The sequence below is a fragment of the Triturus cristatus genome, chromosome 2_1 (genome assembly GCF_964204655.1).
Source record: "Triturus cristatus chromosome 2_1, aTriCri1.1, whole genome shotgun sequence".
NCBI classification, from domain to species: domain Eukaryota; kingdom Metazoa; phylum Chordata; class Amphibia; order Caudata; family Salamandridae; genus Triturus; species Triturus cristatus.
This window is the reverse complement of record NC_140581.1, coordinates 514,498,222-514,524,100: the sequence shown is the minus strand read 5'-3', so window position 1 is coordinate 514,524,100 and position 25,879 is coordinate 514,498,222. Positions and strand designations below refer to the sequence as shown.

Sequence of the window (25,879 nt, the reverse complement as noted above, 5' to 3'; positions counted from 1 at the left end):
ACATAAACATTTGTATAAATTGACTTTCCTAGACATTCTAACCTTGAATTAAAGTAACCCATCATTTCAATATCAAATTCTCCAAATGCTTTTGGATTGATATCTGTTTTGGTCAACCCAATGGAACCTTGCCATTTCTCAAGAAACATGACATCAGATAAAATAGTTATAGGTGAAACAGAATCTGCCATAATGGAATTCTCAATTTTTCCAAATAATGCAACACCTAATGGACCTTTTGACATAGTGGGGATTGAAAACCGAATTACATTCAATTGAAACAATCATGTCATGAAATTGGTCAGTACAATCTTCGAGAGATTCTGTAAATTCCACACTATTGACTCTGGTAGGTCTCTTGGCAGATCTGCAAACACCTTGAAAATGACCAATTTTTTTGCATAAAAAACATTTCTTTCCTGAAGCGGGACACATAGGATAGTTGCCAAGATGTGATCTGGAACCACATCTAAAGCAAATTGTGTTCCCTTTTAAAAGGTTTAAAAGATTTGTTCACGTTAACAGCATTAACGGAATTTCCAGGATCAAATGAAGTTTACTTGAAAGAGTTGGATGTAACAATAGACCTCTCAATGCTCTTTGCGATATCAGTTGTGTCTTGTAGAGATGGTTTTATGCAGCTGAGAAGGCGCTCTTGTATTTTTCTCGAATAACAAGAGAAAACAAATTGATCACGTATATAGATCTCTGGATCTGACTCAAACTCACAAGTTGATGCAAGAACTCGTAATGCAGCAATATACTCATCGACTGATCATCCTCGCGTTGTTTCCTTCTTTGGAAGTTGTCTTTCAAGCATTATGTTTGATTCTTGGTCATAGTGTTTTGCCAAGCGAGATAAAGCTTCTTTGTAGGGATTCGAATGATCTGCATCCCCAGCTTCACCAGGGGGAGTGGGAAACTTGGGTAAGTTTTCAAACACATGCTGTGCTGCGAGTCCCTAACAGCCGTAAAGAAATGAAACCTTGCGAGCTGGAGAAAATGTTAGTGTCTATGGCAACAATATGATTTTCAAAAGCTTTAACCCATTGACGCCAAGGAAGGTTTACCTGGGTGATGTAAAAAAGGAGGAGGTTGAGCAAATTGCTGAGAAGTAGCCATAACTTTCAGTAAGTAAGCAATAAATAACAATAAAACAAGTAAAATGTGTTTGTACTCCTAAATTGTTTAAATGTATTAGTCGTTCAGTAAGTATACTAATAAGTTTTTTTAAATATATATCAGTGAAGGTGAGCCTATCACCGAATATGAAGACTCCAAGGTGAGAAAACAGTGGTGAAGAATAGATGAATAAGGTGAGACTATCACCGTGTATGAAGGCTCAATAATTGGAGAAACTTTAAAAATTATGAGAATCAAAAGGTGTGCCTGTCACCGTGTGAGTAAACAGGCTGGATCATATCTGCGTGTGAATCAGGTGTTAGGATCCGAAGACTTGAAATGTGGCCCAAACAAAGATGGCTGCTGACGTGATGATGCTGAAGGGGCGGGGCTACTGTGACATCAGGCAGCAATGATGACGCTGGAGAGGGGGGGGGGTTACACAGCAATTTGGAGTCTCCTGAAATTCACCAAAGAAGATGTGGGAAAAGCGGAAGTCCGTTTGTCACTGAAGTGATGAATCTTTTTACTGACGAGTAATGAAGAGCAGGGAGCGGCGATGCTTCGCAAATGCTTCCATGAAATTTTGAATTTGGCTGGTGGGTGCCGGATGCGTGGATAAACTCCCAGTGGCGGCTCCCCCATTAGGGCGTTGCCCCACTGCTTTCTCGCGGTGCGAGAAGGCAGAAACATAAATGGTAAAAACGACCATTTATGTTTCTGCCTTCTCGCATTGCGAGAAAGCAGAAGTGCCTCTGTGCTTGGTTGGGGGCGGGAGGGTGGGCGGTCATGCTCGAGGGCGGGGGGGAGTGGCTTACCCACTGTTGTAGATACTGAATGTTTGGCCGTCGGCCCTAAGCCGACCAAACAGTCAATACCCACAACAGTGGGTAAGCCACTCCCCCCCCCTGCCCTCAAGCACGACCGCCCACTCTCCATGTTTCTCTATGCGGGAGAAAATGGCGCGGCTGGGGCGCTCTCCCCAGCGCCTCACCAGCATTGTGATTGGTGGAGGGAGGGAGGCGGCCTTTCCAGAGCGAGGCGGCCTTTCGTTTCCAGTTGACGAGGAGGAGCTGCAGGAATTGGCGCTGGACCGGACGGCGGGAGTCGGAAGTCGTCGGACCCATCCAGAAGCTCTGTAAGTTTTATTTAATATTTTGAAGTATTAGTAAGTTATTTAACCCCTCCCGCCTCCCCCCATACCCCACCTGACTACCCCATTTCTACCCCCCCCCGCCCATTATGCTGGCCGCGACTGTTAACTTCTAGCGAAGGTCTCACCCGGTTCGCGGGCTGCAGCCTAATTAGCTCCATTTTGTGACCCGTGGTCGGCGGCAGGAGATTAACATCAGGCTTAATGGAAAAAGCAGGGCAGAGGCAGACAAAAGGGGAGGCTTGCGGGGGTGAGTTTTTATGGCGCCTGTCAAAGTTCTGGGGCCGAGGGTGTGTTGTGCAGACTGCGCGGCTGGCTCGTGAGATGCCAACCTGCGCCTAGAAGCTTAGCCCAAAAGCCAGTGCTGAGCATTGCAACTTGAGCACTGATTCTCTGACACCTGCCTCGTGCAGCAGGGGATCCGCCCTCATTTTTCCGGCCTTAAGGCTTACACACCCTTGCTGTGTAATGTGTTCCGTTCCCTGCCGTTCTGATACCACGGTGTGAGGGAGGGCATGGGAAACCCCCCCATAAACAGTAATACGAGATTGTGAGTGACGATGCGATCAATTTAAAGAGTGTATTTTAATATATAATATGCGTGTGTGTTCATGCTTTAGTATCACTTGGCAGCAGTGCAATCAAGCAAGCAGTATTGCTTTCAGCAAGCCATAGCAATACATATTAAAAATATCAAATTATTATTGTATTGAGAAAAAAAAAAGCTTTAAATTCGCATTTTTACAATGCATGAACAGTGGGCAGCACTTAAAAGTATAAGGCGAATATGATTTGCCCTGGGAGGCGCTAAAGATGTCAAATTATTGTCCTAAAATGCAAACTGTATACGTTCATCCGGATCTCTGCGCAGCGCAGTCGGTTAATGGTTAAGCCTCAGACTGTCGCCGAGGAGTTAAAAGTATGTTCCCATAAACAAAACTGTGTTCTGCTGTCATCAAATGCACCCTCGAGAGCTGCAATCATTTTACCATCGAACGAAATCCAGTTCTCACTACTAAATTAACCTCGCTTCTACCCCCAACCCTGTGTTTTTGATGCAACAACTACTGTGATCAGAAATGCTACCCCGTCCAAAGCTGATTCTAAGAAAGGCTGTGAAATGATCAGTACAATTAATAACAGCTAGGATAACTCCACAATAATCAGCGTAGCAGAGACTGGCCCCTGTGAAGAAATAAAAACGTGCTGTGTCTAAAAATTAAACCCTGGGTGCTCATTGCCAAAGGTTGCAATGGCTCGTGCATGGCCAGCATGCACGACTCGTCTGCGACAGTTATTTTAAAGGCTTCTTCTGGGCAGGCCTCTAAAATAACATGTGCTTCTCAGCATCTCCAACTAGGGCCTGCAGGGCCCCCGCTGGGACGCACGTCTCGTTCCTCTTCCCGGGTTTGCTGCGTTCTTTCACCAGCCGCCATGCTTTCCCTACACCTACATTTTCTCAATCATGCACTTCTGATATTATAAAGCAAAGATTTGCCCACTGTTTAAAGAAAAAAAGAACTCCCTCCAAACCTGCTTTATAATAGGCTCGATCACTTCGCTTGCGACATAACACTCAACAGCTTCTACGCCCCACAACTTTCAAATGTCACAAGCCGCCACTGTAAACTCCCGTTTGTCGCCAAATGAAATAAATGTTATTTTTCACGGCAATCCGGTAAGTAAATTCAGGTTTAAGAGCACCCACAGCCGGGCGCTCCCGCTGCATACCAGGATCTCCACCAAGTGATTAACGTTGGTAGAATCCTGGCACGCATCGTTCTGCACCAGATCGTGGAGCGGAGTTTGAAGAAACGCATGCAGCACGAGTCACTCTTGCGCCGGTAGCACGAGAGCGCTCCAAGAATACATACACAATATTACAGCACTTCGGCAGTAAACCTCCCCACGCACCTAACTGCCAAGGTGCCACAGCCGTGCTTGAGCATGTGCTCTACAAAACCTTACACTATAATTCCACTTTTACACATTTTTAAGGCACGCACTAATCACCCTTAAGGGGACCCAGGCGCTGAGGGGGCGTCGGGGAGATTAAGTGAGCTATTGCCCAGAGTCACATGATGCTGAGCTGCTGCCGGCACAGCGGATTGAACATCGAGCCTCATGCTCTGGAGTCTGCCGCTTTGGTCGCTGCACCATACCTCTCCCATTATACAAGAATAGGCCTACCAATCAAAAATCACCATTGTTGATCTCAAGATGTAGACTTTTTCTTACGTTTGAATGATTATTCAATTCCCTGCTTCTCAAGAATCTTAATCCTCTTGGAATATTTAGCACACAAATACCAACAATCCTCTGTAGGTATGTTGATTCAAGTTTGTCAATCAAAAAATGGATACGCTTCTCAATAGTTGCCCTATTCTTATTTCATTGAGGCATAAATCTGTTCAAGGGCACAGTCTGTAACTCTAAAGAAGGTGACATTTGGCACGCCGTCACTTGCCGTCCAGCACTTTCTAAATATTGGTTATTTCCATAGATCAGCAGCCATCTTGGAAGATGAAGCACTTGCTGCTGCTGCCTCCCTGTCATAAGTATATGCCGTGGGGGCCGCGTGGGTGGTAGCCGCACTCTATTTTTAACGGAATCCTCTAAAGTGCAGACACTGCATTACACACCTGTGAGTAGCATTGCTTTACGAATCCTTGTTTCATCCTCTCTGCCGTTTTATTATTTGCCGGCACTTATCTCACACACAGACACCTGTGTCTGTGTTCTGTGAATTGCCATGTTGCCCGCATTCCTAAAGTATGGTTCTTGAAGATGAAAATGTGAGGTTTTTGAGTAGAGTGACTTTGCACGGCATTGTTGGAGGTCATCGTGGGACGTTGCCGAGCAACGTGGAACTCTTCTTGTCTCCTGGCATTAAGCTGTAGAATTTTCAGTGCTGCTGGCAGTGTTCCATCACGACAAACTGCTCGAAATGCTCCTGTTTTTTTATCACCCTTTGTAATAAAGTAAAGGTTGCATCTTCGCCTGCAGTCACCGCCGGGCTGCACCCACAGCCCTGGGAGAGGTGGCCGAAGCATAGTGCTTTCTGGGGCAGTGAATTGCGTCCTGCACTAGTCCGATTTGATGAGTGGCTTAACTGAAACCACCCTATCAATGCATGTTAATTGGCTTCTGAGTTTAAAATGGGCACACTGTATGAATGCGGAGGTTGACTACTCCAGGAGTTTACTAAATTCCGAATCTGTCAAACCTGGGCTGCTCTTTTCACTTGTAGTTCATACATTCTTAAAATGAAAAGTACAGAATAAAGCAAAGGTTACTTTAGTGAATGAATGAAAGTAATTGTATATAGCACAACGGCTGCTTCCAGGGAAGCGCCCCAGCGCTTTGCAGACAATGTAAGCAGGACTAAATTACATCTCAAGAAACAGGAAGGTCTTCAAATGTGCCTTAAATACTTTCCTTGTAGGAAAACTTGGTCGTGTAAAGAATTCCAGAGGCTAGGTGCCAGCAAGAAGAACGATCTGCCCCCTGCTCTGGTTTTATGCACTTGAGGTATGCATAACAAGTTTTGATTAGCAGCGGGAAGTGCCCTGGCTTGCAGGAATTTTTTTTGTTGACTTTTCTGAATATACCGAGGGACATTATTGTAAAATGACCTGTGAATAATCAGAAGTGCTTTGAATTTGACTCTCAATTTGATGGACAACCAATGCAGTTGTTTCAGAGCTAGCCAGATGAATTGCCTTTTAGCAATGTTTAAAACTAGGCGGGCCGCTGCATTCTGAACTCAATGAAAAAGGTTTACCAGCTCCAGAGGGGCTCCAAGATAAAGTACATTGGCATAATCCATTCTAAATGTAATTAATCAGTTAGCCAATGGGAGATATTTCAAGGTCTTCCGTAAATATTTAAGAAGTAAAAAGCAAAGGGCTGTGACCTGCACCTATGCTTTCAATGATTGGGCTGTATCCAATAGAACCCCAAGAGATTTGCAACTGATGAGGGGTGGAAGGCCATCCCCTGCTCTGTGGGCCATAGTCTTGTGGTGTCTTAACAAGAAAGATGAGTCAAAGACTAAGATTTCTGATTTGTCCGAATTTAGCTTCAGACAACTGCTATGCACCTAGTAGCGACTGCAGAGAGACGTCCCTGGAAGTTATCGACTATGGTATCATCAAGCTGTTGGAATGCCAGCATAAGCTGTGTCATCTGCATAAGAAATGATGTTGTTATAGCATAAAACCTGATTAGACTTTACATGGCACAAACTAAAGATGACGACAAAATTCTAATCTGCACTTTGCACACGTTTAGAAAAACACTGGAAACTGAGGAAATTAGAAGAACCAGTACCGTAAAAGTGTGCTTGGATATGTAGAAATAGCAGGGTTCATAAAATAATGAATTTAAAATGTTTATTAACTGATTACCTTATATTTCGACGTGAAAAATGAATGATGAAACTGCATTTTTATGGTTTTCATTGTAATGCACCATAACAAAATGAATAGCGACGCATAATGGCAAGTCGTACAGAAACGAACAGGCAGGGACAAGGACCAGGCTGGAGCAAGATGAGAAGGGTGCTGCTAGTGGCATAACCTTAATGCACACAGCTCCATGCGCCCCTCAGAAAATTGGCGGCCTGGGTCTAGCTCGCCCATGCTGAAGTCCGTCCCTGGTCTAATCTTTGCATATTTCACAATTGGTGAGCCGGAGGAGGGAGGCACCGTTTACAAAGTTAAAAGAACATTTTCATTTAGAAAAAGCCTGCTTGTGGTAGGTAATATGTTTGACGGTGATTTTGCGCCACCTAGTGATGGTAGTTTTTACGTTCTCTGTGATTAGGGTCGACCTGCTGTGGCCGTTACTTTTGTGGGCCTCATCTATCAGTACGTAAACATTTTTCCGAATTTTCTCTAATTGCGTGGACTTGAGGGAGTGTTTGCAGTGAATGGGCCGGAATGGCGGGAGCAAGGAAAGATGTCTGATGTGCTTTGAAGGATGCTGCGAATTCACACACAACGTTCAGTACAGCCTGCACGTTACTGATCGCCTGTGCTTTATTGGACACCAGGGTGTGCCATGTGTTTTTTTTTTAATTCAACCCACCAAGATAAATTTATCTTCTCTCCTCTAGAAAAGAAGTGACTGTAGTCCCCCCAATTGATTTTCTGTATGGTGTTTTATATAGCATTTGAGTTGAATCACAAAGCTGAAAGAGTGTTAACGGCGACCAGTGTAAAGTTAGTCGGTAGCCTTGCCTGCTTTCTAAAGCTTTCATTACCTTCCCGGCACAAACTCTTGTCTTAGGCATACACGAGTTCTGCCTCCCTTTGAAGTTCTGTCCCTCTTGTTTAGGGAGATGCCCTTTTTTGATGTAGATAGTTTGAGATACCTCTTTTTGGTATTTGTATATAGAGGACCGAGGTATCTCTCTTCCCTACTTTCCCTATTTGTTGTGTGGTGATATTGGCATAGTAAGTCATTGATAACTTCTGTTCAAGAGTACAATGACTTAGTGACACTAGTAAATTAGTGCTCCGTTTTAGAGATTTTTAGGCACAACGATAGGCATTGGTGTTATATGGGATGTATTCACTGGTGTCTCTTGGATCATCTAGGATGTTGTTGACAGTGCATTGGATGTAAAGTATGGTTGCACAGCTATACTTAAAAGACCGTTTCAGCGTTTCGTTTTTAAGCTTTTCTCTGTAACCTTCATATCACTCTTACTGGTGTTTTTTCAAAGTGTTAGATTTGTTTATTTTTATTAATTTATGTTGATCATGTTTATTCCTTTGGCTGTTATTACAACTTCCACTCATCTGCAGTTTAGCCAATGAATCTTTTGGGTTTTATAGTGCTATTGCATGGCAGGTCATTCTATATATTCTAGAAAGGTAGGCCGGTTGTCCATGTATCAAGGTGGTGAACAAGACTCAGTCACAAGCTGTGAACTGTGTATTCCACTTAGGCTATCCCAGAGATAATCTGCAGCTTTCACCTGTCCCTACCTGTACCTGGCCCACACAGCGTATGATCTAAAAGTGTCAGCGCTCCATCCATCATCTCCTTGTGTTTGCTCTGTTCGACCTAAGTTGGCAGGGTATGCCCAGTTGTGGGTCCCATGCTCACTTTGCCACTGGATGCAAGCTAGCCTGGCTGATGAGGGGTGTTACCCCAAAACCGGTCCCAGGATACTTGTTTCCAGTCCAGGGAAGATCTGGCTTGCCAGTTCGGGCCGGACTGTTCCCATAAGGAACAGGGTCAAGACTGATTTGTATATGGCTGGGTCTGAACTGGGGTGGTGAAGTGAACTAAAGAACGATGATGGATTTAACCCAAATCGGTGACTGGGAGGTGAGTGTCAGAAAAGTTTCGGCTCTCCGTCCATCATCTCCTTGTGTTTGCTTCATACTTTACAAATGGCCTTTATGGTGTCTGTATTTACTACATGAGTGGGTTATGCACAGTTTAGGGGTGTTTGCTTGTTAACCCAAACATAGCCCATTTTATACTGCCCGTGCCTGCTATTGTTTTAATTGTGCTTGGTACACAGTATGCGTTACCTGTAACTTTTCAGTCTCAAGCTGTGGTGTGTGATCATTAGTTTTATGACTTAGTCTGCAGTGGTGCACTTGTGTTAAATGCAAAAGTGCCCCCAAAATTGCTCATGGGTGTGGTTGCATTCCATATTTTATAACCTTTATCGCTTGCGTCAGTGGCGTAATGAAACTTGCGGGGCCCCCCTGCAACGTGCATGGAAGGGGCCTGCCCATGAACAGTGACGGGAGTGGGGCCCCTGGAACTCAGGGACTATTGTTACGCCACTGGTTTGTGAAACCCACAAGTCGGCTCCTCCGAATGTGCACTGCTTTACTGGAGGTGCTTTCTCTTTGCCTGTGCTTATAGTTGTCCTTCTTGTAATCTCTGTAGTCAAACCTCAACTTCTGGCAGCCCTCGGCTTATGTGTAAAAGCTTTATATCGTGTCTGAGCATCTACTGATTACGCTTATACTGGAAAAACATTGGACTTTGCAACTCTCCGTAATTAAAATAATTAGAACCTAAATCTCTCATAATATACCTACTGTAAATTATTACTTTTAAAACGTGGTCTGTAAGGAACCAAATAGTGAAGAAAACGTTTTTCCTTTCTGTTTACGGTGTGCTACCACACCTGGAACAATACATTGTATATGTGCTGAAAAAAATGTTTTCCCTCGCAGGCAGTGAGCCATACCCATGTTATTAGCCAAAGTTAGCAGTGACAAGGATTCCACTTACTGTTGGAAGTGGGTGGTATGGCCTGTTGCAGGCCGCTGTAGTCGTAAAATGGCCCTCCTTTCTACTCTCCCACCACACTTCTCCACTGTGCCTAATGTTGCCTGTAGTGATTGTGTCCAGCATCTGCATAGGAGGTGGCATTTAAATTCATGTCTATCTGATTGGTCACAGGGTGGACAGTCTGATTGATCGGTTGACATTCTTCATGGGCTCTTTGAATATGCTTTTAGGTCCAGAAAACGTTTTTGAGCCTTTGGGCTATGTGCAGAGATGCAGGAAAGTTTAGTAATTTTCCATCTAATCTGAGGAGAATGACGACAAATCCCTGTGACTCTAATTTTGTGTGACCCAATTTAGATTATTTCCTTCCTTTGTCAACAGCTGGTTTTGGACTTCGCCTCCTAGTTCTTAACCTCCTGGGCTGTCCAAGGTAATGGTGATACCCTACAGTACCCACTTTGATCCGCACTTATACAGCACAGGTTAGAGCTGGTGTCTGCAGGAAGGAATCCCAGGTCTGGAGGAAAAAAGTTACGAGGCAATAAAAAAACCCTCTAGGAGAAAGGCTGAAGGATCCACGGCAGAAGATTCCAGAAGAAACAGGAGTTCATGGAGATTTTCCCGAAGTCAAATGTCAAGAGAGGAAGGGTCTAGGATGAAGGCAAGGCTAGCCCTGATCAACAGACTGAATGTACAAAAGATCATGTACTGAGAGAGATGCAAATTACAACTGAAGTAGTCCATTGACATTTTATTATTCATGTTGTTTATTCTGTATTCACAACATTCGACAGAATTTATCTTCATCATTTTCAATCATCAACTTGTTTCAAATCTTCTTTAACAGAAACCAGGAAATACAGCCAAGCCAACACACGTTTCGCAAAAAACATTCGCTTCTTCCTGGCTTAAAATACACGAACATTTGAATGTGTTATAGGTTCCTGATTATAGTACATCACTTTCAATGATCAGTTTTCCTTGCGGTGTGTTTCACAATTATTTGTAGTGGCTGTTGTCTCCCTCCAGTAACCAACTGCGATTATGTATGTATATATATGTGTGTGTATATATATTATCTACTGGCGGTCGCCAGTAGATAGTTATAGTTGGGACCGAGTTCCCATAGGAAATCTGAAAATTCTATTTTGAATAACTTTGGCGCCGGTTGACGAATCCTCGGCGAAATTTTCAAAACTAATGGGGCGCTCCACTCAGCTCCTACCCTGAAAGTCTCGGGGTGATTCGTCAAGCGGGGGCTGAGAAAAAAGGGGGGTCCCAAAACGCGTTTTCCCCATGCATTTTCCCATAGGACCTTTAGTCGAAGGTACAGCCCGAACGGCTGAACAGAATTACTTGAAATTTGGCAAAGAGGTAGTCCTCAGGTCAGGCATGTGCCTTTTGCACATATGGTGTCAATCTGTTCAGTAGTTCCTGAGAAAATTGCAGTTAAAAGTACATAAATATCTATATGCGCGCACCGTGCGCACACCGTGCGCACGTCATAACGTGCGCCATAACGTGCGCGAGCGTAATTCTGATTGGTGGTTAGATGTCAGTCAACATTCGAATCGGTCGAAATCAGGAAGTGTCGGTCGCCATTTTGTGTGTGACAGTGAAAAAGAAAGGTGGAGAACGTGAAAAGGGGTCAGAGTAGAGAGTTCCTGACCCCTTAGCCTTTGTCAGGGGGTCCCTGAAGGACCCCGAAAGGGTGAAAAAAACATTTATTTATTGTTTCAAAAAATCGCCGGGTGCGAGCACCGTGAAAAAAACTTTAAAAAAAAAAACATTTTAAACTGTTTATAAGTTTATACAAGATATTAACTATGCTGTTCAACTTTATCCAAATTCAAAAAAAAAGAGCTGAGCCATTCCATATTACAGGATACAGTCAATCTATAACTATATACATAGGTAGTTTATTGTAAAATAAATATATAAAAAATATAATAATACATACATAAATTAGCATTTAAAAAACCTTACAAATTCACTAAAAAAAACATAGGTTTCACACACGTTATAGTTAGGAATTAGCATTTAAAAAACCTTGCAAATTCATTTAAAAAACCATAGGTTTCACACATGTTATAGTTAGCTGGACATTTCACCCGTAAAAAACCATCGAAATTCCCCCGTTATAGTTAGTTCAGATAACTATAACTCGCGTGACTGCCACTCTATCACGAGGATGATGTCATCAGTGATGTCATGAGTGATGTCACTGACCATGTCATGAGTGATGTAATATGTGACGTCATCAGCAGTGGATGGCGGTCGCGCGAGTTATAGTTATCTGAACTAACTATAACGGGGGAATTGCAATGGTTTTTTACGAGTGAAATGTCCAGCTAACTATAACATGTGTGAAACCTATGGTTTTTTTAAGTGAATATATATATATATATATATATCATCCATCAATCGGCTCGGCTGATCTGCCTTGAAAACGGTGCAGTCTCCTGACCTCCATCAGTAAGCAAAAAGTTGATGATTCTAGTTAAGTTACTGAGTGCTATATTTAATGCAGTCCAAGTTGATAAATTGTGGTTTATCTTCCGCGCACAGTTTGTCTTACCATGTATTGGTTTTCAGAAGGTCAGACTATAGTTGCTTAGATCTGAACCATTCTGTTCAGTCTAGCTAGTGATGCTTTGATCACAAATTAGTGCTATGGCTTTATTAAAGTCCTCTAGCTGCGTAAATCTTCCCCATGTCCCCTGTGCCTTACATTACTATATTTTGATATACAGACACAGATAACTTACATCAACATTGATTTTCTAACTGTTATGGGTGAAATGTTTTTCACTCTTGTCCTATTCCATTATGCCTCGTGATTGATGCTGATAATATCTATTTCAATCCTGCTTCAGTGGAGAACCAGCGCAACCACTTTAGGGGCTACCTTATTTAATTAGCTCTATCTAAAATATTTTAACTTGGTTTTGTACCAGCTAAAATATGTTGATGTGTTCCGTAAGGAGTTTGGTGTGCAGCCAGTTGTAATATTTTGGTGTGTACCATGATCAGAGACCTGGTAATTCAGCTCCATGTTTGGGGAAGCACAGGTAGCATGGTATGTGCTACAGAATGTATTGAGAGGCAAAAAGCATTTGAAAGCGCACCATCATTCATTACTTTACTGACCGGTGTGTCTTAGATATAGTTACAGGGTCCAGGCAATACGAATAAACATATGGATAATTGACTAAAAGCAGTACCTCCACTTGATTCTCTATTGATTGGGAAAGTTTTCTTTTAGCAAAATAGTTTTCTCAGATTTTACTCTAAGTGACAGTGAATCTGTATTTCACCTGTAGATATCTGGAGTAGGATATGCAAATGTTGAAATAATCAAAGTCATTAGCTCCTATAAGATGTGAATAGTGTGGAGGATGGAGAATAACCCTATTGCAACCCATAATGGACTTCTCACTTTAGCAAGCTAGTAGGTTCCCATCCTGAGTTGGTGGTCCCTTCCAAGGAGCTAAGAGTGAGTCCACTCACCCGAGGTTTAGCGGATTCCAAATAAACATGGGTATCTTATAAATTAGTTGTATTGCATGGCACCAAGTGGTCAGAGGGCTGCAACCTAGTTCATATGTCATCAGAGCTCCAGGTTTGTTCAGAGGACTGTTAGACACTTGAGAGGCTGAAAGATCAGTTTAAACTTTTCACATCCCCAATTAATTAGGTAGTTTTGTCTTCGCAATTCATTTTTGCTTTAAACGTATATGGTACAAATTATTTCAGTTGCATTTAAAGTCTTTATCCAGGGGTTACGCTGGCTATTAAAATTCATGTTACTATATTTCTAAAACACTGAGCATTTTCTATTGTAATTGCTGTGTCCCTGTCAGTATGGTGACTCATGGATGAGAGTGACCTCATTTGTTTAAGACGATGATCCAATTAAAGTGAATTAACAATACACCATTTTAGGAGGATGATGCAGGCTTTCAAAGAGAATCATCCTATTGAATTCTCTGGAAGCATGTCGTTTTAATGAGGGTGACTATCATTCAAACCAAGGTGACACCCTCCAAATGAGCGCGAGTTGGAAGATATGTTATCGATAAGCTTATACGGTAACCCACATCCGGAAGCTTATCTTTCTGAGCCAACTTGCAAAAGCAGAATTGGATATGCATTTCCATGTTCTTAACGGACTTTGTAGATACTTCAAAAATAAGCAAATCACAGTCTGTACTTGACTGAACAAGATAATGGGACGACCTCTGCACGACAGCAATATGTAAGTTGTAGCGGTTGATCACTGCGATTTTCATGACTAGTTACTACCAGGTGTATGGCAATAGAGTAAAGCTTTGACAAAACTACAGATTGTGACTTTTCCTACTTCAGAAGGCCCCTGGAGAGATTTGTCTGCAATGTTGACGACCACATAGGTCTAAAATATGTCCCAGGATGGTAAAAGTCAATAATACCCCATCTTTGTCACTCTTTCTTCACACCATTACAAATATCTGTGAAATACACAACTATCAATAAGCCCCACAGCTGATAAATATGGAAAGCAGTAGCCAAAGGTTTTCCATTGGATATTTAATATGTGTATTTATTTATTCCATTTCTATAGCGCCTATGCCGTGAGGGCTTGTGGTGCTGTGATGACAGATGCCACCAGACCGCTGACGCGAGTCAGGATCAGCGTGTATGCCTAGTAAGAGCAATGCAAAAGCATGAAATCAGACTCTGCATCTTGTAAATGCCTTCATCTACAATTAGAACTGTTTTATTCATTAATTCATGTTGGCATTTTTATTTGTTTTTGTAGGGAACGGGTGGTTTGGGTTGGAATGTTTTTTGGCAAAAAAAAGTAATCACTCACATAAATACATAATGGATAACTGCATTACATTCCTCAGGTCATTTACTGACGGCATACGTTTCACATTTTCACATTTCAGAATTGATTATGGTTTGTATCTATTCTGATTAGTGGAACATCAGTAGTATAGACTTTATAGACATTGAGCAAAACAATTAACTCTAGTTCATCATTCAGTGTAGGTCTCTTTTCATTTAGGACATAACTTCCGAAACTATGCATGCACAACAGAATGTGCGCCTCCTTCCCACTTGGCAGTTCCTAGAAAGCAAGATTGCTTGCTCCGCTATGTACGCTGTTCATAAAGCCATTGCAGTGTTGAAGCTGCTGGAGAGGTCATTGTGACTCTAAAATCCTTCCATTGCAGGTTCCTGGCACAAAGCTCTTATCGCAGAAGTGGAAGGCTTACACTTTTCTTCCTCCTATATTTCTGGGGAGAACTTATTGAGCTTCTAGGTTAGCTATCCCAAAGACAGAGGATGCTAGACACTATAGAATTGGCAAACTAAATTGGTGGCAGGCTTGCGTAGCCCGATCTTCACACTCACAATCGGCCTTTGTGTGATATTTTGGTTGAGGAGACAAGTGATGGTTAGCCCACAGTCCTGAGAGACCATCCAACCTGAGAGCCAGCCCTCTACCAGTGATACCATCATTGCTCCACACCAACAACACTGATCACCTGTGCCTTCCTAGTCTGGCTTTCTGGGGTACTTCAGCTGACCCTAGTGAGGCATTGCTGAATTAGAGGGTGGACTTCCAAGCTGAATGGGCTCGCCCAAATACAGTGGTGGGCCATCCCCCCCGAGTAGTGTTTCCCCCCAGTCTTTATCCTGCAGGGAGCACTGTCCGATCCTTTGAATACCATTGTATACCGTACCAACAAAACAACCAGGAAGCCAGAACAATGAGGTTTTCTCAAACTTTACATGCGACTAATAGGTTGATTAAATGTCTACTTATTTTTATTTATTTGGAGTTTTTGTACATGCAGCATCTCATTGTTTGAGTTCGAGTAGGGAATTCCAATTTGTTAATGTGCTGTGGATGAGACGGCTCACAGTAGTAGGGTGTGTGTCTCTACAACTGTCATGGTTTAGTCAAAAGATGGTAAAATGTTGGTTGTGGTAGGCCCACTTGTAATTGTATCTCCCTCTCACACCTGTACAGTATAAGACAATGCTAGACCTAAGTTCTACACAATGCCCAATTAATCTGAAAATTAATGCAGAATACGTGACAAATGTGGTGATAGTTTGAACACAGTACCCAGCCAAAATTATGATCATATCACACCATACTGGAATTACAGGTTAATTGTTCATGCCTAATTTTGTGGTGATTGCTGTTAATGCTTAATTAAGGCCTTGCAAACAGGTGATCACCTAAAAATACTAGCTTTACTGGGTCATTACTTCCCAATAGTGGCATGATTAAGAATTTTTTCTTCCATAGTTCTTCTTTTGAAGGAGAGAATATAATATACTGTCACAATACTACTGTGATATTTTACCAGGATTTGCCATTATATGTTTGCATTGTATATTACAGCAAATATATGATGGACGGAATGCTGAAAATGCAAACATTCTCCCCCAGTCAAAAGATCTGGGTTAAATCCATCGTTCTTTTGCCCACTACACCACCCCAGTTTGGACCCAGCCATATGCAAATCAGTCTTGACCCTATGCCCCATGGGAACAGTCCAGACCGAACTGCCAGGCCAGGCCAGGTCCTCCCTGGACCGGAAACAAGCATCCTGGGACCGGTTTCAGGCTATGCACCCTTCTTCAGCCAGGCTAGCTTGAGTCCAGTGGCACAGTGAGCAAGGGACCCACGTCTGGGCAGACCCATCCCATGTGGGTCCCGTGCTCTCCATGCCACTAGAATCAAGCTATCCTGGCTGAAGAGGGGTGAAACCCCAAAACCGGTTTTAGGATGCTTGTTTCCAGTACAGGGAGGACCTGGCTTGGCAGTTTGGGCTGGACTGTTCCCATGAGGCACAGGGTCAAGACTGATTTGCATATAGCTGGCTTCAAATTGGAATGGCATGGTGATCAAAAAAAGTTGGATTTAGGCCCAGATCTCTGTACTGTGATGAATGTATGACATTGTTCTGCATCCTGTCCATCAACTGTTGTTTTTGCATTTAATATTAGGCAAAATGTGGGGAGTGCATGAAAATCTCACTTACCACGATAGCGTGATATTTCTTGGTAAGGAGAGAAACTCTAAAATGTCAAGATAAAAAAAGATTCATTGTTTTGCTTGTTCATTAATTTGAGACAGTTAACATTATTTTTAGTGATTTCAACTTGTGTGAAGCATTACCTCTGCAGATCTCATAAGAAACTCTCACTAGACCATAACTACTCCACAGTGCTGTGCATGTACCTTTACTGGGATCATACTGTGTACCCCATCCGGGAAGATTTTCTGTACCTTGGTTAAACTCAGAAAAAGTATTTTGTGAGCATAAATTTACCATGGTGACTCACTTGAATTAATGTGGAAATAAATACAGTATCGTGGAATATTCACAATTGCAAATTTAGGACCGTGGTTTGGTTTCTGTACTTACATGAGCGAGTCTACCTACATCTGTGGGTGCTAACTTATCCTTTCAGAGCTAAATGCGCTCCTGTCAGGCAGGAGTATGTGTGTTTCTAGGGTGGTGCACGATACTACTACCCATTTAAAGGTGTTATATATAAGAAGAGTTTTCTCAATAGAGAAGAATATTTCGTCATAGATAAGCGAAAAATGTTTCATATGCAAATGCACACTTGCATGACACTTATGCATGCCAAAAACTCGACCTGGTGAAAATATTACATGCATCCATGTTATGTAGTGCTCAAGAAAATTTGCAGCCTTCATAGAAGTCATTGGGTAGTTATGTGATGCTTTGTGAATCTCACATTTCTGACTTTCTCGTTTTGTCCATACCGAATAGGCAGAACATTAATAATTGTAGTGATGGTCAAGGTAACACACAAAACCCCATATCATAGTGATTCAGGTGGGAAAGATCCCTCATTATAACAAGCATTACTTTCTAGTGTTGCTACAGGTGCTGCCATTTCTTCCTGCGGGGTACAGCATTACTTCCTAGTGTTCCGTAGGTACCATTACTTTCTAGTATTTCTACAGGTACCACTATTTCTCCCTGCGAGGTACAGAATTACTTCCTAGTATTTCTCCGGTACCATGTATTTCCACAGGCTGCAGCATTGCTACCTAGTATTTCTACAAGCCTTCACATTGCCTTCCAGTATCTCTACAGTTTAGGTGCCGTATTGGCCCCTGAATGTTTTATAGGGAGGTATTAATAACACATAACAATACAGATTATATATCCACTCGACAGCAGGCAGTTCACCAGAAGGGGCACTCTGGGTGAAGGCATCTTACCCAGTGCTTGAAATGGGAAAATAGAAGTGCAGGTACTCTGTAGCAGAGTACCTGCTTGTTTCTGAGAAGTGCTGGTACTCTCCAATTAAAAGTATAGCATTTCTCTTGAGAAGTGCAGGTACTCTCACTCCCAAAATAATAAAGGGCCGGTACTCCGTATCTGACAGTACCGGCGCATTTTAAGCACTGATCTTACCTCTAGAATAAGATTTCAGAAATTCTTCCGGGTAGTGACCTCATCCAGGTTCAAGGGCTTCATTGCATTGTGAAAATTAAATGAAAAATATTGTTTTAGTGGGTTGTCTTCTCTGTGACGTCATCTGTGTTGCACAGCGCCTCTCACACACTGAAGAACTCAGAGTAGGTGGGTGCCCTGTGCTTCTCCCTCGCCATTGTCATCAGAGTGAGGGGTATGTTTTGCTGCGGATAACAGCATTGGCGTTTGTTGAGCAAAGTGCACCAAACTTACCTTTGAATTTGTTTTGGCGACTATTTTTGAAAGGGATGGAGAGAGTCTGGATACATACTATCCAGAAATCGAATCTCTCTTAATTAAAACAGGTTATTATTGCACAGTTTGAGGGCGTGCATTAGTCATACTGGCAGGAGTTTCATGTATTTATGTGTGCAGCTTTATATAACGTGGACTTGGCCTAACGGCGTTACAGCGCCTTCCATCATAACCAGAACGGGAGAAGTTAAGTGATTTGCCCAGAATCACAGGCTGATGAGTTGTGGTCGGGATTCGAACCTGGTTCGCAGCTCCAAAGTGGGCAGCTCTAGTCGCTAGGCCGCAGGTAGCCCATCCAAGCTTTAATCTGAGACCATCTGATTTCTACAGTAAGAGCATTAACCGAAGCGTTATCTTACTTCAAAGGAAAGAAGTGACTGGGGTGGACGGTGGCCCAGATCAAAGAGAGCACCGAATTTGGGCCCTTGGGTATACACTCTGCCCCACACCCCCACTCACAGGCTGAATCACTGTCCGCTAAGGGTCGCTCTTTGCCACAGCCGAGCCCAGTGCCCTGTGGCCAGTCGTGCAGTGTCTGTGACTCACACTGACAGTCAGTGAGAGACAGTGACTCACTCTCTCGCCCCTCCTGACTTCCTCTGACCTTCCGCAAGCATGACCAATCAATCTCTTAGGAGGAGACGAAAACGCGCCGGTGCACAACTGGTGTCCACAAAGCATACAGAGAGACCAATACTGCCACCTCTATAAAAATGACAATGGAGGCGCTGGGTTTTACTGTAACAGACTGACCCGCCACAGATGGCTACCAGATCACAGCAGGGGCCATTACACCCCAAAAGTCAGAGGCTTCATCCCATGCTCACCGGTTCCCACTGACTCCGTGAGACACAACCCTCAACAAGTACAAGACCATGATACACCCAAAAACAAGCGCGGCCCGTCATGGGACGGACAGAAGATGTGTATGCGGGGACTGCCTTTACTGGCTACAAAAAAAAAAGTCCCCAGTGTATCACGCCGCCAGTAAAGCATCCAATCCCCGCGTGCACCTCTGCTTTGGAATCGTATCGATTCCAAAAGGCCCTCGTCCTGGCCGAGAGCAGCGCATGCGCGCTGCTAATGCCAGATGAGACCTAAAAATTAGGCTTTAAGCTTGGAAAAAGCAAATGCAATTCACTCTGATTTCAAGACCTCTAGAGAGCCAAATCTGTTGGGTGTAAAAAAAAAAATTCTCTCAACCTGTTACTGGTAGAAACGCCTTGTCAGACCATAGCAGTTCTCCGTGCCTTGTATTTCGTAGGTTGTCTACTTTTCAGAAATGTCTAGAGCTGCTAAATGCCTTTAGATACAGGGTGATCTCCTTTGTGTGAAACTGAGCAAATCTCTTATTGATGTTAAATGAAATTACTGTGAACTTTCAAATGCCACTCTTTTAGAGAACTTGTTAGAAATGTAGGATTATGACATTGTGATTAGATTTACATTTGTTGATTTTTCCATTGCGTTGTGTGTATGATCAGCATTTTGTATCCTAAGGCGATGAATGCAAGTGACCCTTTGAGTCTTTAGTGTCTGATTTTCAGACTTTGTCGAAAGTTCTCAGCTCTAGTGGGTGTAGAGTTACTAACTTGCTGCTTGTAAAATTTGAGTAACCAAACTTGTGCTGTAAATTCATTGTGGTTATAATCTTTATCTGTTTTGTCCTATGATTACGTGAACTTTTACTTTAACGGTACCGTTTGTTTCACAGAAGGGTAGGAATGTAGGCTGTTTTCAGGCATGAAGTGAAGGATTTTGTGTTTTTGGACTGTTCTGTTGCTACAAGGCTTTTATGTAGGAAAGTCTTTGCAATCAACGCATCGGACCCCTTCTCGGAATTGTTTTACAAGATGTATGTTTTAGAAATGTATGGTACTGCTGGACTGGGCTGTCTTACAATGTGAGTGAAAATTGCCTCAAATGCAGATTTTGTTAACCATGTTACGGTTTTTCACAGTGCGCTGTGGCAGCACCCGATTTTATTTTGTAAGATTGTGAAAAGGTAAAACCGTAACTCTATCCATGTTATTGCTTACTTTTTGAAGAGGTTTTATAGATTATTCATGCAATTAAAAAATGCAATACCGTTACTGTCTTAGCTTTGATTGTCTAACGTGACAGGTAGTCCTCGTTTTAGCAAGTTAGGCATGTGAACATTCCCTGAACACAGACTGGTCCATTAAAAGTGTTGCTTGCCTTTAAAAAAATATATTGAAAAAAATCTTCAATCGATGAATCGCAAGTATTCCTCAGAAGATTAGTGGAAATTGCTGTTTTTATAACCCTAAAAGTTTCAGAAATTTGGAAATGATTTCATCATCATAAAATTTGTATATATTTGAGATAAAATTAAAGGCAAACTGTTTTAGCAATTTAGTCCTCTTATTTTGAATACTATAAAATGTGCTTGGACTGTGTTAACCCTCTCTAGGACAGCCTTCCATGTCCTCCTGAAAACCTCTTTGAGCAACCTGGGGGGTGGGTATTCTTTGAATGCTATTGTAATACAGTGAATATATAATACTAAACTTCGATTTCCATTATCTATTAGGAACGTAGGCCTAATTATCTTGTCCCAAGAGCTCAGTCTCTGTTGTGAGATCTGGTAGATGGACCTAATATATGCTTTTCAATCTGAGGTTCGGGATGTTGGACTGTCATAAACAACCGAACTAGCCTACAGTTTGGTGATTCATTTTAGCAAAGGTTTGGGATGTTCTTAAACTTAAAGGAAACATAAGGATAGTAGCAGTACATAAGAGCAGAGGTAGAAATCATCTTGTACATATTCATAAGAAAAGGTCTAGAAATGACCACTGTAATTACAGGATGATTGCTTTTCTTGACAATGAGCAGAAGCTGTTTGCAAAGGCATAGCTTAGGTGCTTAACAAACTGTATTATTACTATAAACGGTTTAATCAGTGTAAAAAAAGAGGTTAGAGCCTTGTCGTGCAGTGGGTAACATAATGGTTGCATGCTGTTTACCTAAAACTGCTATCCACTAGATAATAACGGTTACTGCTTTGTGGTAGTTTGTCACACCATTTAACTGCATCAGTTGAGAGAATTTGTGGGCTGAACATCATACGCTAGGCAGTGATGCAAGTCTTTTGAACCTAATCTATGCTTTCCATGACAACACATGACTGAAAGTCTGTATGGGCAGAGATTGAGCAATTACAGATACAACCCCAATAGTCTAAAAAAAGGCATTGTACATGCACCAGCCCTCTTCAGTTTACATGTGGTGGACCGTGGAGACCAGTGAAGAGCTATCCATCAAAAGTGGAAGGTTATGACCTCTCTATATATGTATGCAGATAATGGAGCCCTTTTTTATGTGTTTGATCAGCCCCCCCCCCCCCCCGTAAGCCTGGATCGGCTAGTAGATTAAATTCAGTTTACTATTTGAACTCCAATATGAATAAAAAATAAAATCATAAAGCTTAGTTGGAAAAAGTTTACCAACATATGATACTTTAATGATGTTAGGATTGAACAAGGCAAAGCTCACAACTAGTTGGGTATATTCCAGACACCATCTTGAACCTGTGGTCCACGATACTGTTGGGCCTTCATGCCTCTTGGGGTTGTTTATATGCTAGTTTCTGCCCGGATACGGGTGGAAAGAAAAGACAGGAGGATTGTTTTTAAAATGGTTAACTGCTATTGATTGATGGGTATGTATTTAACCAAGGTATAATGTCCTCCTGTTTACATGCTGAAAATGGAATAAAGAATGATTAAACAAGCTAGGGTCACAACTTGAAGCTATTTTTCCAAAAGCAGGGGCAGTCTGAACTTATTTTACTATCTCTAAGGTGCGAGATTTAACCTTCAACTTGTAGAGCTTTTAATTGTAAAGTTTAAGTAAGTATGATCTATGCTGTAGTTCTATATATGCAAGTGTTAGATTGAACTAGTTAGAAAGTAAGAGGCCCAGACATCTATTACATGTGAGAAAATCTGTGGCCAAAGCAGCTTTGGTATATTGAGTGAGAGCAAAATGTGATGTTCCCATAGCAGGGCTGACATAGGCAGAAGCAACCAAGTTTAATGACTCTTACAAAGGCAAAATGAGCCATTCTATGGTAGAACCACAAAGAGCGTTTGGTGTAAGTATTTCTCATGCAGAGGACTATTGCTCAAGTGTGGTACTGAAAATTCTACCATAATTTGACAGCACAAGAATTGTACATTAGCCTAGATGTATCCGCGCTCAAAGGTTTAAAATAGCTGTCCTCTTTGGCTGACCGTTACCATGATCTAAAACTCTAGCGTTACTTAGCATGACCGCAAACTCCTGCTGTGGGGCTAGCATTCATGAGATTTTGGTATGGACATCTCTCAATTTTAGCCTTGACTGCGTGGGTAAAATAAGTCTGAACAATTTCAGTTGTCTGTGTAAAAACAAAAAGAGCAGATATTCCGATGTCTTTGTTCTGGATGTTGCCAGGGCTTTCAGATCTGTGCATGTTTTACTTAATGAAGTTGGTTCAAGACATTTGCAATACAATAGTAGCGCTCGCATTTTTTAATACTGGGTAACAACAGGCATTGTGTTGTTGTGGGTAATTTTTTGATACAGCAAAAAAACCTTTAGACTCTATCTGATGGCATTTAGCAAGTACAAGACTAGGCTGTAGTTGGTCACTAATACTTCTATTAGTTCACTTCTATTTTGTTCAAAGGGTGCAAAGACCATTTTGCGGACTTTCTGTTTGAGATCTTGTTTAACGAATGTACGTTGTAGTGTTACTTGGTAGTTCCACAAGCATTTTCATTTTTGTGTTTGTGAAATAATAGAGATTGCTATAATTAATAATTTATGCATGTTTAGGTTTTACCTATAGCACACATACTTTGTTAGCAAAAGATATCGTTAAAAAAAACAAAAAAAAAACTTAAAAGGGACTTTGAGCCCACCCATTACCATTAGCCTGCTCTCACGTCACTCTCATTTCCTAGTTGGCTATTATTCAGTGCCTTCTCCTTGCCTCTGCCTTCCTCCTGGGCTTTAGTCTTCATCCCGTTGTCCCTGCTGTGGCCATGGACCAAGTACTGCTTCCTGTGGCCAGTGTCCTTCCACTGGCCGCATGCTCCTTAAGGTACTTTGAAAAATAATGTATTTGCTTTTCATGCCCACGTCATTCTTTTTAGCCCACTCACCCCACCGCCTTTGTTTTCCACTCTCCTTTTTTTTTTTGCAGGTTTATAGTACAAATTCAACTTGAAGGTATTAAAGCTCTTTACAAGAACACCATTTGCTTTACACTAGGACACATTCATTTTGATGTAGATTTTTTTGGCCCCGGGGAGTATGAGTGATTTGCCCAGTATCACAGGATGTTAATCCAACGCAGACCTCAAACTTGATTCCCCAGTTCTGCAGGCGGCAGTTCTGACAGTAATGCCGCACGCATCCTCTTTTAAAAAAAAAAAAGAAGAAAACATGAACAAAGCCAAATAGCTTGCACAGAGCTATTTGGCTTTGTTAAAGATGTTACACAGGGACACAAGCTGCTGTTCAACAAAAAAGGCTCTATGATGCGGTCAACCCTGGCCACGCCATAGCGTATTATTTTTTAGTTACTTTGAGTCCTGTCTGTGCAACATCTTTAAAAAAACATTGACAATTCCAGTAGGTTTTGCATAGCAGGATTACCACTGGCAGTTGTCACCCACCTCCAGACTACAGTAAACCTCCTGCATTCACTCGAGTTCAATATCAACGTGCTTATGTCACACCCGACTCCTTCTCAGGTGGTCCCCTTCATCGGAGCCATTCTGGACATGGTTCAATTCTACATTTACCCCCTGAAAGGAAGAGTCCAGGATATTCGGGCTATGATCCTGATGTTTCAGGGTCCTTTTTGGATCTCAGTGAGTCTGATTTTGTGGCTGCTGGGTCTGATGGACTCCTGCATCCTGAGAATAATTTCACCAGGTGGCACATGTGAGCTTTGAAGTGGGACCTGAAGTTCCAGTGGGCATAACACCAGGGGAATCTCTCGGACCTGTTCCAGATTTCAGAGGAGAGTGCAAGAGGCCTATAATGGTAGTTTCTGGGCCGTTATTGGGTCATTGGCAGACCCCTCTACTTTCCTCCACCCAAAGCTGATGGTGGTGACTGATGCATCCCTTCTGGGGTGGCCATCTGGGAGAAGCAGAGATCAGAGGTCTCTGACCTCCGGCAGAGACACAGCTCCACAACAACCTTCTGGAGCTTAGGGTCTCCGCTTTGAGTTAAAAGTCTACCTATCATCCATCCAGAGGAGACTGGTCCAGGTATTCATGGACAATACACCACCATGTGGTACTGCAACAACCAGGGCAGAGTGGTAGTTTGGACTCTGCCAAGAGGCTCTGGAATGCCAGGATATTTTCCTTGTGGTACGCCACCTGGTGGGATGTCTGAATGCCAGGGCAGACAAACTCAGTTGTGAACACCTTGTGCATCAAGAATGGCGCCTTCCATTCGGAGGTGGCACAAGGACACTTCTGAGCATGGGGAGAACCTTGGCATGATCTACTTGCCAATGCAGAGAAAGTGCAATATCAACACTTCTGCACATTGGAGTTTCCAAAGTGACTCTCTCAGACACTTATTCTGTTTAGAATGCTACTCCGAACTCATGTACTTCTTTCTGCGGATACCTCTCCTGCCTAGGGTTCTCGAAGATGAGAAGGGACCAGACTCCAGTTCTTCTAGTTGCTTCAGACTGGGCATGGAGGGTGTGCTATACAGAACTCCTGGGCATGAGCATTTGTTCTCCGATCTGGCTGCCCTTTCAGGAGGATATCCTGTTGCAACAACAGAGCAGGGTCTTGCACCTGAACCTGCACACTCTCTACCTTCATGGTTGGAGATGGGGGTGACAGCTGTATGTTATCAGTCTTCTTTCTGAGATCTATGAGGTTTTCCTGGCAGTGAGCATCTCTCAACAAATTCTGTATATGCCTGCCGTTAGGAAATGTTTGTGGATTGGTGCTCCTAACGACAAGTTTATCCACTTTCTGCTTCTCTGTTGGAGGTGCTGTTGAGTGTTGTCTTTAGCCCGGCAGGGACTTGTCATCAGCACTGTTGAGGTTACCTTTCTGCCATTTCAGCTTTTTGCAGTTGCCAGTTCAGCACTCTCTGTTTAAGTATCTAGTTGTGACACATTTTCTCAAGGACTTACAGCATCTATTCCCACCTGCCTGCCTTGTTATGCCCTAGTTGGACCTTCATTTAGTTTGAACATCTCTTATGTGTTCTCAATTTGAACCCATGCATAGTTGTCCTCTTAAACTTTTGGCACTTAGGACAGTCTTCCTGGTGGCAATTACATCGTCCAGGAGGGTAAGCAAGCTTCAAGCTCGTTCTGTTAAGCCCTGCTCATCAGCTTCTACCCAGACAAAATGGTTCTTTGGGCTCTGGCTTCCTTACTGCTGAAGGTGGTGACCCTTTTCCATGTCGTCCAAAACATTGGGCTGCTGACGCTTTTCGCTCCACCTCATCCTTCAACTCCATGGTTTGGACCTAAATATAGCACACTCCTTTTACATCG

General features: G+C 42.6%; 1 protein-coding gene across 7 annotated transcripts in view; it reads left to right on the top strand.

Annotated features, from left to right (window-relative positions):
• Positions 1-25,879, top strand: part of SSBP2 (single stranded DNA binding protein 2) — a 787,338-nt gene that overhangs the window by 618,599 nt on the left and 142,860 nt on the right. For 3 of the 7 annotated variants that reach the window (XM_085632414.1, XM_085632412.1, XM_085632413.1), the window contains exon 6: positions 14,148-14,231. The exons of the other annotated variants lie outside the window; for them this stretch is intronic. In XM_085632414.1, coding sequence (XP_085488540.1) covers positions 14,148-14,231 — 84 coding nt within the window. The remainder of the gene's footprint in view (positions 1-14,147; positions 14,232-25,879) is intronic. 7 annotated transcript variants of the gene reach the window in all.